The sequence below is a fragment of the Vitis vinifera genome, chromosome 4, assembly GCF_030704535.1.
Source record: "Vitis vinifera cultivar Pinot Noir 40024 chromosome 4, ASM3070453v1".
NCBI classification, from domain to species: Eukaryota; Viridiplantae; Streptophyta; class Magnoliopsida; order Vitales; family Vitaceae; genus Vitis; species Vitis vinifera.
Genome location: NC_081808.1, coordinates 22,833,138 through 22,846,519, shown reverse-complemented (window position 1 = coordinate 22,846,519; position 13,382 = coordinate 22,833,138). Strand labels below are relative to the sequence as shown.

General features: G+C 35.8%; 1 protein-coding gene across 1 annotated transcript; it reads left to right on the top strand.

The window, feature by feature from the left end:
• LOC100262556 (rab escort protein 1) lies at window positions 1-13,275 on the top strand. Its single transcript, XM_019219570.2, has 9 exons — window positions 1-800; window positions 1,433-1,555; window positions 3,828-3,927; window positions 5,459-5,497; window positions 5,565-5,811; window positions 5,888-5,963; window positions 6,088-6,283; window positions 10,080-10,160; window positions 12,942-13,275. Exons 1-9 carry the CDS (start codon window positions 88-90, stop codon window positions 13,035-13,037), a joined length of 1,671 nt encoding a protein of 556 aa, XP_019075115.1. The 5' UTR covers window positions 1-87; the 3' UTR covers window positions 13,038-13,275.
• Window positions 13,276-13,382: the final 107 nt, after the last annotated feature.

Below are 13,382 nucleotides of genomic sequence, written 5' to 3'. Positions count from 1 at the left end.
TCAACTCAAGTCGCACGGTAGAGAGGAAGCCCATTTTCAGTAGTAGTCATTTAAACTCCTGCCTCTCCTATCTTCGCACCGCCCACCATGGACGAAACGCCGTCGTATCCTCCCATCGAGCCCACTGATTTCGATCTCATCGTCGTAGGAACCGGACTTCCCCAATCCGTCATCGCGGCCGCCGCTTCCTCTGCCGGTAAATCAGTCCTCCATCTTGACAGCAACTCATTCTATGGCAGCCACTTCTCCTCTCTCAATCTCGACGAGTTCTCATCGTTCCTCACTTCTCAATCCGCCGTACACTCCTCTCATCCCAACCCTCCATCTTCCGTCGCCGCAGATGCCGCCGAGTATGTCGCCCTGGATCTCAAGACACGTCCTATGTATTCTGACGTCGAAATCACTTCCCACAGTTCGGATCCTGTCGAGCATTCCAGAAAGTTCAACCTAGATGTGTCGGGACCTAGGGTATTGTTCTGCGCCGATGCAGCCGTCGACCTCATGTTGAAATCCGGCGCAAGCCAGTATTTAGAATTCAAGAGCATCGATGCGAGTTTTGTGTGCGATGCAGATGGCCGGTTCTCGACCGTGCCCGATTCAAGAGCTGCGATATTCAAAGATCGGAGTCTCTCGCTGACGGAGAAGAATCAGTTAATGAGGTTCTTCAAGCTTATTCAGGGACACTTAGCTGCTTCAGATGAGGCTGAGAATGATTCGAATGCGAGGATCTCGGAGGACGATTTAGAGAGTCCCTTTGTTGAGTTTTTGAACAAAATGCGGTTGCCGCCCAAGATTAAATCGTACAGATCGCATCGCCCTTCTCTATCTGTTAGTGAGAGTTCTTTGGCTTGTTCCAGTTTCTTATACTTGCAAATTGCTCCCTTTCTTCTGATTTTCAGGAAATTAGAAGATTATGTTTCAATTTTTTTCTGTTAATTTTTTTTCTTCCTGATTTGAAACGTAGTTTTATGCTAATTCGCTTCTCGGAATGTATAAAATGCAGTTGAAAACAATGAGAGATGTATCTTTGAAGTATTTCAAGTTTTTGAAACACACAGAAACATGCGTTTTAATTCTTAGTATATATAGAAAAACTTTTCTGGTTGAGTTTTTGTTCCCTCAACAAATTTCTGTTTGAAGTTTCAAATCAGCATATCCAGAGATATGGTCAGTGAATACTTTCCTGAAAGTGGGTATTTTTCTATAAAAAATTTTCTTTTTCTCCTATGATTCAAAGTTCCAATTTCTTCAAGATAAGGGAAAATGAATTGTGATAATAATTGAATCCTGAAGTTTTTTTCTTTAACATTTTGGCTATTAATTATGGATGGTATTCCTGTCATATTAGCTTTTGTTTATGTTTCTGAATTTATTTTTGTAATATTTGGTGCTCTTGAGTTTCATGAGTAACACGTAATTTTTCCTCTTGTAGGATGATCCTATATGCAATAGCCATGGCCGATTATGATCAAGACAGCATAGAGGTCTGTAAAGATGTACTCGACACAAAAATTGGCATTGATCGTTTGGCTCTTTACCACTCATCAGTTGGCAGGTAAATCTCATGCTTTCTGGTTTATACTTTAATAATTATTGTGTATATATATAAATCCCACTTAGTATGTTTAACTGTTGCTTATGATATAAATTTAAGAACAGTGTTTTAATCTGTTTAAGATGATTCTGATCTTGCTATCATGCATTTGGAGGTTTTGATTTTTTGCATAAATGCCCTTGTGAAGAATATAAAAGACATTGGTATGTATTGAAGGGAAATTAAATATTTTCTAGGGTGAAAGGAATAGGAAAAGAAAAAAATTGCATAGAGTAATTCCTTCCCAAATAACAAATATAAAAATTTTAGTTCTAAATTTTGTGTCTTTCATTTACCAGGCCAAGGTTTTAATGATTAGAAACTCCAAAGCAGTAGTATTTATGTGCTTAAATTTCTGAAATTTCCTGAATGGTTAAGTATTTTCATACATTAATGCTTTGATTTCTGAAATTCAACTATTATGATAGGAAAAGCAAGAACTTTAAACCCATTTCTGCAGTCATTGTGAAGTAATAGGCGAAATGTTGGAAAATATGAGAGTCATGGTTACAAGTGATGACAGACAGCCATGGCTAATTGTGGATTCTAATTTCCAAGTATGTTTGCATTGTGAACTAATTTGTCAAATTTTGAGTACCCTAAGCAGGTGCTGCAAGTGCTTATTGGTAAATAATAGTTTTTGTTGTTTCCTACAAAGCATGTGTTTAAAGTCATGTGCTTGCATTTCTGCAATTCAAGGGTTATGACATAATAGTTACAGTTCAAATGGAGGAGGAAAAGATAAGGAAAAATTTAGGCCCTAGGTTTATTGTTATAGTCCTCACAAAATAATGGGCAAAACATGGTATATATAGGACTTGTAGTTGATTTATTTCTGTAGTGAACCTACAGGGATATGCTGAAAGAAGTGGGGCTGTTTAACTTCATGCAATAAGATGCTATAGGAGAAAAGTTTCTTGATATTGAAGATTTATTTATTCAACTGATGAGATATGTGTGGTGTTTCCTTCTTCTTCTTTTTTCCCTTTTCTCCTTTGCAGCCAGGGCAGGCGGCAGGTGTGTGTGGATGTAGGTTTTGATGTAGGAGGATTCTTTGGATTAATCTTCAAAGTCCATCTCTATAAATCTCAAAATATTAGGAAGTTAGTTTCAATTTCAAATAAAAATGTAGACATTGTTTGTATTTTGGATGGAGTTTAGGGTCAACCTGAATCAGTTGAGATGTGCTAATTGTTCAAGGCACATGTGGTTGGTAAGGTATATGCATTTGGTTTTCAACAAGAAAAAATGGTGCTTGATTTGGATTTCCCTATGGGGAAACATTGTCAAATAACGTAGAGGTGTCAAGCTGGTTGTATTAGCTCTATGTGAAAGTAATGTTAGTCATGTCCAGCAGAAGCTTTGTCTCAGTTGAGTATATTTAAGCCTTATTCATAGCTGATAATACATGCCCAACTAACTATTTAATAAGTTTCCAAGTCCCTAACTTCCTCTTAAGTAATTTTTGGGTCAAAAGTCTGTTGAGTTTTTCCATCTTTGCTTGAAGCTTGGTCTCATTATTAGTAAGTTGCTTTGGAGATACTTATGGTATGAGGCTTGTTCCAGGCACACTATTTGAAGTCTTGCTCATATATCAGAGAAAGGATAACTGTTTGGATCGTTTTCATAGGATTTTGAGCCTTTAACTTGTTACTGTAGGGTTTTTTCTTGTTCATTTTTCTTAACCCTTGGCTGGATTTCTTGTGGGTGGCATGCTAATTCAACTAAAAGAAAAATCGATTCCTTTCTTCAAGTGGAATGAATAAAGATAGAATTAGACTGGTTCCTGAATGCCTTTCTGGATATTCCTCAATGTCCCAGCTATTCATGAAATGTGAAAAATGAAATTGAAGAATTTCTTGGGAAGCCTACAAGGTTGTATCCATTTTGTTATCATTCACAGTACCTCCTTTTCCATCTTTTGTCATTGTAGAGGGTGGGTTTGGGGGTGTTGTAGAGTAGAGGACACTAAAGATTCAAGATTGAATGTGAGAAATGGTATGGATATTTGCATGGTTCAACAATGTCGTTCAAGATGGAAAAAAATTTATGGAACACCTAATGAAACAATGTATGGAATTTAGTTGCTTTTGTGCTTTGATGTCTTACATTTTTTATGAAGGCGTATTGATGCTTTCTAAGACTGACTCAACACTTGTGGGCTTGGGTCCTTTAAGAAAGCAATTTCATTAATTTGCCAAAATCTATTCATTAAGGTTCTTGTCACTTTCAGGTTTCCAAATGCACTTGGGGCTCTAATATATCCTATTTATGGCCAAGGGGAACTTACACAAGCCTTTTGTCGCCGTGCTGCTGTTAAGGGTTGCATATATGTGAGTTTCAATTATTTCTACTTAGAGGAAGATAGGGTTCAATGGCCCATACTTGTCTAATCATATTTTGTATGTATATTTACTTTTGCTTTGCTTGATTTGTTTAATTTAGATGTTAAAACACAAAAGCTGTAGCAAAAAGTCATTTTAGGAACTTGACAAAATGCTATAAACATCCTTGTAACCTTGTATTTTTGCTTCTGGCTGCATCATTATGTGGTTTATTTAACTTTAAATTCTTAAAAATGATTTTTCCTAAATTCTTTAACTGAAAGATGGAGACTTGCTAAGCAGAAGTTACTTTTTCTGATCATTGCACTGATTTTGTTACTCCTTTTGTGACACGGTACTCTTGCTCTACTGTTGCAAGTACAGCATGTGAATTCATCTCTTTTGGCTCTTGTTATCATCCCTCTCTTATCCAACATCTAATTAAGCCAACTCAGTGGATTTTGCTTCTTGCACATTTGCTACACATTCTACAACTATGAACAGGGGCAGATGGCCTTGTAGAAACATCTTTCTAGATTAGGTTGGTGGAATTGGGTCAATAATTTTTTTTCTAAATTTTTTTATTTTTTATGTGATCTTTTTTTTTTTGTTTATATATAAATGACTGTCTTTTCAAGTTTCTTGTTAAAACCTTTTAGTGCAATTATTGAAATTTTGAAATGTTTTTAAGTGACATTTGGGATACAAAAAATATTAAAACCATGAGATATTTGAAATGTTCTTATATTCTTTTTTAATTCTTTTAAATATTTTGTGAAATTTTTTTCTTTAGTAATTTTTCTTTGTAATATAGAAATTATGGGGTCAAATGTAAATAATTTTTCAAAAAAATGATAACTCATCTTTGCTAAAATTTGAGTATTTTTGTTGTCCTAAGTGTCATTTGTCATATGTACCATTTTGCAAATTTGGATTTTTTTTTATAAAGTAGTTCTACAATATTTTACTAAAACTAAATAATTTGATATATGATATGTTTGTGCTTCAATATTTTTTTTGTACCTCACAGAATTATGTTTAAAAGTGTCTTGTTGATTGATTGATTAATATCCAAAATATGAAGACTTGTTCAAGACAGTTACAAATATATTAAATGGAAATGTTATCAATTAAAATTATTAATCCAATTTTTTTGTTTAACAATAACATTGTTAATTCCCTTTTTGTTTTTAATTTCTTAATTTTGAAAATTGCTGGCCTGCCCACACATCAACCCAATGAAAAGGCAAATTTGTGGCTATGCCACTCAGTATAGCAATAGAATGTTCCTTAATTAAAAGTTAAATTTGGAAAGTGAAATACTTTCTGTAATTCTGTATTCTAGAAAATGTAGGTTTATTTGATTTTATATTAATTCCACTGGTTCTCCTCTTGCTATGTTGATGAGTTCAGCTATTGATGTTATAGCTCAGTATTTGGAATTCGTTCTTTCTAATAGTGCAATTAATAACTTCTGATTGTGCTATAAAAAAATCAAAGGCTATGGTACTTATCTAATCTCAAAATTTCTATCATGCAGGTTTTGCGAATGCCAGTGATTGCTCTGCTTATGGAAAAGGTGGGAAAATATATTTGGTTTATAAATTATATAGAATGCTTACTAGACGTGATTTGAAATTTTGCAGGAAAGCGGGCATTGTAAAGGTGTCAGACTGGCTTCTGGTCAGGATATATTCAGCCAAAAGTTATTGGTGGATCCATCCTTCATAGTACCAGTGCCGGTTGCTCCTTCTCAACCTGATTGTATGCCAGAAAGTTCTCAAGTTATCAATCTGGTAGATGCTAAACAGAAGGTGGCTAGGGGAATATGCATTATGAAGAGTTCCTTAAAGCCAGATGTGTCGAACTTTGTGTTTGTGTATCCTCCTAGATGTAAGATTAATGTCCTATTCTATGTACTTACCTGGTTGAAAAAAGAAATTTTGACTATGATTATTCTTCTCTCTAGCTTTGTACCCTGAGCAGGCCATGGCAATCCGAGCTGTCCAGATAGGTAGTAATTTAGGTGTTTGTCCGTCAGGCATGTAAGTTCTGTCCTACTATTCTAGTCCCATCTCTTATGGTGCCATCATGTTTTTGGATTGAGCAACTATGCCTAGAAGTAGAATAATTTTGTTTGTTGATATGTTTCACTTTCTTGTTGTTCAGGTTTGTGTTGTATCTTTCTACACTGTGTAATGATGCCACTCAGGGGAAGGAGTTACTGCAGGCAGCCATAAAGTCTCTTTTCACGCTGCCAGTTTCTGGAAATCCTGAAAATAGTTCTTCAGTTCACAGTGAGAACATGGAAGAAGTGAAACCCACATTACTTTGGAGTGCCTTGTATACTCAGGAGCTGGTTATGGTGTGCTTCTCATCTTGAACTGTTTACATTATCATACAAAATTTCCTTGTCTGTTGTTTATTTTTCGTTTATTGAAAGTTACCTTGATATTGGTCACATTTTTGTCCCTTGTGGGGCTGTTAGTTTGAAGGCCATTTAAGGGAGATGATGAATTGTGATGTCATGGGTACACCAGGCCTGAGGGTTCTTATTTGATAGTTCATCCTTATTATCAAGGGAAAAATCCATATTTTTTTAAAGTATTTTCTATATTCATTCTCTATATTGATTTTGACTTGAGAGTGATACCAAAGTAGGTGATAAAGTAGTTAAAAGACTTGGAAATAAGGGTAGCTTTTCAAAACTTTTGCCTAGACAAGGTATGCCTTCCTTGCCAGATGGAAGACTTGTTGATATGGTTTTTAACCCACTAAGAGTACTGGCATGAATGAATGGAATACCTACTTGATAATGGCTATCTAGCACCTTTTGATAAGAGGCATGAACAAGAGGCTTCAATAAAACTTGTGTTTTATGAATTATCGTATTTGTAATCTCGTAAAATGTATCATGTATTGTTTTTCTATTTTTCTGTATCATATATCATAAGTTTTTTTATGTAGTGAGAAATAAATAGGAAAAATATGTATATGTGTTTATATCTATTGAAAATTTGAAGTATAAAGTAATATATAACCAAATTTATAAAAGATAGTAGGATCTAAAGAGTGGGTTGTTGCTCAAGGTGGGGTTGGTCAAGGATTTGTGGGTGAGGGTGTTGGGCCTTCCTTTGCATATGTGGAGTTGGGAGGTGTTTAAGAAAATAGGGGACTGTGGTGGAGGTTTTGTTGTTGTGGATCAAGACACTGCTCGTATGTTCAATCTGCAATGGGCAAGGATCTTGGTTAAATCAGTTGGGAGAGTTTTGCCTGGGGTGTTGAATGTGGTAGTAGGCAATGCCAGTTTCTCCTTTTAGTTGTGGTGGGAAGTGCCACCTTGTTTTTCGCTAGTAGTGCCAAGAAGTTGTAGCAATGAGCATGGTGAGTTGGAGGTTAGGGATGATGTGATGGGTGGCTCACATGCCAACATAGGTGTGGGAAAGAAAGCACAACCTTTGCTGTCTGTGGATGTGGACGTGCCATGTTCGTACATGAAACAGAATACAGGTGAGGGTGTAGTAGTTGAGAACGCTGTAGAAGGAGGGGATGTTCTATGTGGCGATGAGAGGGATATAGCTGGTGAAGGAAGGATGTGTTTGGTTGAGACGGGTTTCAAAAGTGACTTTGATGGGCTGGGATTTGGGTCTCAGTTTATGGGTTGTTAGGGGGTGGGGGAGGCCCAAGGCTCAAAAGACATGGACCTGGCTTGGTTGGAGTCAGATCTTGCAGGGGGGATTTTTTAAGTTTGGGCTGAGCCCTAATTTCTCTAAGATTTAAAAAAAGAGTGGCCTCAAGGGAGGGATGCCCTTGTGGGGTTATAGATAGAGGTTTTGTGGGTTCGTTAAGGCTTCTCGTTTTTGAAGAGGCTTGAGCATTGGTGCAAGAGGGTGGTGATGATATGGCAGCTGAGAGGCGGGAAGGGGGGGCACGGTTGGGCAATGGTGGAGAGGTGTGAGACATCCCCAATGCCAATGTCGGGGCCTTCTAGTGTTGCGTCCTTGGATAAAGCCCTTGTGGCAATAGAAAGGTGTGAGAGGAGCAAAGAAGGTGCATTGAAGAAGAGAACAAACCCTTTCTCAGTGACAATGGTGGATTCCTGAGTAGCAATCACTAATGAAGTTCTCATGGTGGAGGTGAACAAACATCCTTGGCCTCCTTTGTTCTCTTCCTCGGGGCCTACGACCCCTGGTTGTCAACCTTTAAAGATGTTGTCTCAAGATGGGTCTTTGCTAGAGTTTTCAAGGAAGGTAGTGAAGGGGTCTTCAAACAAGTTGTTGGAGTCTAGGGTTGACAAGGTGGATTCTCTTAGGGACTTGGATTAGGAGGTGTGGCAAAGGGGAAGGATTTAGTGAGTTTTCCCAATGGTTTTGTTGAGTTCAATAACTATTTGGGGATGCCAGTTGCGGGTTTCAAAAAAGAAATCAATTCTCTTCTCAAGAAATTGGATTCGAAAAAAGGGTGTGGGGTTAAGGTGTTAAGGGGAAGGATAAAACCCTTGGCTTCTTCTCGGTTTGAGAAGGAAATTCGAAAGCTCGAGTGCTCAGTCAATTACAATAACTCTCCATCCACTATAAAGGGAAAGAGAAAGGGTGCAGGGACTTAACAGAAGGGGTCACAGTCGGTCTTTAGAGGTTTTTTTTCCTAGAAAGGGGTTTTTTTGTTGGGGTTGGGTGGCCAATTGCTTTTTTTTTTTTTTTCTCCTTTTAAGATTCTGCTAGGGACTTTCTAGCCTCCATGGGGGTTTGGTGTTGGTAAGGAGGTGGGTATTAGTTTTTCTTGTTTCTTCTCGTGCTTGCCTTTTGGCCATATTTGTATACTCCGTGTGTACTTTGTTGTGCCTTTAATATATTCCGTTTATTTACAAAAAAAAAAAAAAAAACTATATCATATCATATGAAAACATTGAAAATTAAAGTTTTGATGAGTTCAAGTTAACAAAATATGACTTTAGTATATAGATTCATCATATAATCCTCAAAACTAAACTTTTTCAATTTTTAGCTTTGATTTTTAGTTCCAAATTCTAATAGGCATATGTGTTTATTGTGTTGATTGATTGATTTATTTATTCCTTCCCCATCGAAAAAGAAATAAAAAAGAGCTAATATATTAAGTAAAAATTTGTATCCATTAATCACCATCATTTTCAATGCTAACATTCAAACTATTCAAATAAAAATTCTTCAATATTCATTGTAAAAATAAACTTACTTGACTTCTAGTTTAACATTTGACAACAAGAATGTAACTTTTTATATAAGATTATTTTACCTATTTCTCCGTTAATGTTCAAGTTTTAATCTTTTAGTACATTTTCAACAATTAATGTAATAAATTCTTTTAACAAGAAAAACTAATTTGAATGTTCTTAAGAATGATAGAAAATAGTTGATGTGTGTATCTTTGTATTGTTATATCACGTATCATGTCATGTATTGTGTATATATATATATATATATATATCGTAAGATACGCTTTAAGATAAGATACAGATTGCAATATGTATCGATTTCCATACAAAATGTATCGTAATGTTGTATCGTAAGTTTTTAGCAACTATGTGAATTATATGAAGAGCGAATCCAAGGGTATTTGAACCCACAACATTTGTGAAAAAGCAGTATATTAGATAGAAGAATGGAAGATCTTTTTAAAAACTTGTAATAATATGAAAGGCTTATATCTTGAAATTAATTTATCAAGTTGACGATACAATCCATGGACTTTCCAATGGATATTATGCACTTGTTACACAAGGAGCCCTTTGAGGAAGGGCCAAGCAAGTGGGACAAACAGAATGAGAAATGTAGGTTGAGCTCTAGGGGGATTTTAGCTTTGTTCATATTTATAAATCTGATCATGTTGGAGCTTGCCAGGAAGTACTTGGTATTGCGATCATTGAGGAACAATGAATGTAGAAATGTTTGTAAAACATTGTTCTGTTATTGATTGTATAAGATATTATTCACTGATCTTGCTAGATTTGAAGTTCTTGCTGCAGAAATCTGTGACTGCTAGTAGGTATAACCATTTTATAATTTTTATCATATTCCATTACAATTTGAGCTTCCAATATGACAAATCCTGCAATATACTTGAGCCTATGGTTTGACTTGCTACCCTTGATGTCATTCTAATAGAACCTTTGGTCAATTCAGGGTTCATTTGAATCTATCAGCTCCACCTCCATGCCAGATGGGAATCTGAATTACAATGTTCTTTTAGATGCAACGGTAAAGGTAATTATTTCCTAATTGACCTCTATTATAGAACTAATTGTTGGTTTAGCTATGAATCACTTCTCAACATTGCTTTATGTTACTTATATCAGGAAATTCATCCTGTTTTCTAGATAAACCTCCTACAATGTGTTGTTCAAGATGAAAAGAGAATATAAAATAAGTAAAGAATCCTGTACACGATTTTGCTTTGAATAATTTTCATGTTTTCCACTTTGCTATTTGTATAACACCATTGTCTATGCGGTTTTGATATCTATGTCTTTCCTTATCATTAGTTCTCTTATTCCATGCTTGTTTTCTTGTTATTTTCTTCAAATTGAAAGTTTGTCTAATAGAAATGGATACTTGCACTGTCTTCTTGAGGTTTCTAATTTAAGATGCATATATGAATGTTTGTGTATTGGCATGGGTGGCACACCAGATGCGCTAAGCTTCTTTGTTGGATTGCCACAATCATCTTATTTTTCCTTTTCCTAACGGTTTAGCCAAAACACACCAGAAATAAATAGGAGGTATTTATTTGATTGATATTTTTTGCTAGAGTTAAAAGTAACTGTTCAAACAGAACTTGTTTTTTGTGTTTAGTGTTGAAAATATAAGTGGATTTTGGATTGACTTGTCTTTCTCTGAATTGTGGTATAACTTTTTGAAATGGGATCTTCAGTAGAGTCTTTAATGCCTTGTTTTCCCCAGGTTTCAGTGTCCAAGGGTGGTTTTGGTGTTTATGTTCAAATTTTAGAAATTAAGCAGAGGGATACAATTGATTTCTTCTGAGTAGTATCAATGGTTTGAAAAAGAGACTGGACCAGGCTGGCTGGTTGAAGGTCTGTGAGCACCAACCAGTCTGCTGTCTGATTGCTATAAGTTGAGAAACCTCTCCATTTACAAAATCATTTACTTTGGTTAAGTTCTCTGGCCTAAAATGGTTGAATCATAAATCGTTTGAATCAATGGCAGGTTAACATGACAATGTCGATATATCTAAGCCGAATCCTTTTTTCTTCCTTTTCAACTTGATTTTTCCAATATGTTTTAAGGTTTCTACCCTTGCTAGTTTCCCTACAACCTCTATTTTGATATCCCTTTAGTGTTTTTCCTTTCTTTTTGGATTCAACTATAGACTGCTTGATTAACTGTTCATTTCGAAGACAATGAGCAGGATACTGTGTACCTGAAAACTTCAATTTGTTCTTGAAAAAGCTTCTAGTAGCAAAGAATATAAGAATGCTGTATCTTGTAATTTTGTCATGTTTATCGTCCATTGATCAACTTCAAAATCAAATATGAGCAAAGTGCTGTCTGACAGCATTAATGTGTTGGAAGGGTTGAGTTTTAGTCAGTAAAATCTTAACTTAGTGAGGTTTATAGAATTGAAAAACATATGTTCTAGCTGTTCCTTTTTTCTTTCTTTTTCTTAAAGGAGTAGAGGGGTTCCAGAGTTTCACTAGCAATTCAGTTTCTAATTTTTTGGACTAGTTGCTTTCTTTAGCCCAATTGTGCTCTTGAATGGACCCAATTGTCACGGAAAGTTTTTTCAAGATTGGTTAAATTCAATTCATGGCTACTGGTCTATCCCAATTTTTTATTTTTTATTTTTAAAAATGAAAATCGATTTATTGTGACTGGAAATAAATTTTGTCACTCACATCTGGCTGCAATTGTGACCTTCCTTATGTTGCATCTAGACTGACAACCTTGACTGCCAGATGTATATGATCCAAGAAAGCCCTTACAAACAGAGTCCTGGCCCCTTTCCCTAGTCTTTCAAAATTTGGCAAGGAAATCTTTGCCACTTTAATCTCTTCAATTTTGGTGTACAATTCATTTCACCTAGAGTATCAAGAATGCTCTCCTTTTCTTTGCATCTTGCAGTGCCTTCATTTCTGCATTCACTTTCCCCTGTGCTTCCAATTGTGCAATCCTCTGAGATGCTGCCTCCATGACTGCCTGCCAAATGGCTTTCTCCTTTTCAGCAATTTCTGGTGCTGCTTCCTCTGCCAGTCAATCCTCTTCTGTTCTTCTTTCATCTTCAATTTTCTAGTAACACAGATCCACTCCTACCCTAGTAAAATGGTACATTAAATTTTAATTATCATACTAATACAGGAAGCAGATGTCCTTAGGACCCTTCCTTACAAGCTGTACTGTACATGCCCATTTTTCTTGAGTTTCCGTTTAATATAGATGAGCAGAAATTATTAGTGGAAGTTATTTAGGAGAAAACCTTTTTTTCAGAAATAGAAAAATTATGCTTGGAAGTTCAGAAAGTGTTGGACTACAATAGTCCAGGACACTGCATCCTTTTTATTTAAGAAAATTTGGAAAAGAATGTCCATCATGAAAACAGATTATTAACCAGATGTTTAAATCATGTATGGATATGATGAACTATGGACTGTCATGGTGTCCAATGGACTATCTGTTCGTTAAATTGATCTTTTGATTTTGTGTTTTTGGCTCACATCATATAGTTTTTCTGTTTTTAGAAACATAAAGCAGATATATTCAAAAAATTCATCCACCTGGGCCCCAATCTGTTAACAAACGAGAAACATTTGAAACTGATTAAAGTTTTGATGAACTATGTCACTTATATCCTAAAATATATTAAAACACCTGAAAGGTAATTTCTAAAGATTCTTAAAGTCACAAGAAGGATCTTTCACATTCTAAGCTTGGAATCATAGATGTAGAGACTTTATTTTATTGCTATTCAGAATCATCATCACATCTCAAGAGTGCTGACTAGAATTTTGTCCCTCTGCTTGTACTTGACAGCTATTTCACCAGATGTATCCCCAGGAAGAATTCTTTCCAGAGACAACCTCACCTGAGAATGTTGAGGATGATGACGGTCTTAGTCTAGAGTCCTAGTAACGAGTCTCCTGGCGTCCTCTGGTCTATCTAACAGAGGGCATCAAACCATCAGCAATTCCTCCAGTGCAGAGTGTTTTGGCTCTGGATGTTGCAAAGCTTGTGATTTAGCCTACCATTGTACATTAGAAAGATAATTCTTATTTATTAGTTCACATGGTAAGGCACTATATTTTCTCTTGGTTGTATTATGAATTTCAGAAATGTATTAAAAGGATCGTAGGACTTTGGCACCTCAGCTTTGATTATTCAGTTCCTGTTGAAACATCTGCACAACCAATAACGGCATAGATGTTTAAAAGCAGAAACCATACGATCATTTTAGTTGAGAGTTTCTTTTTCGGA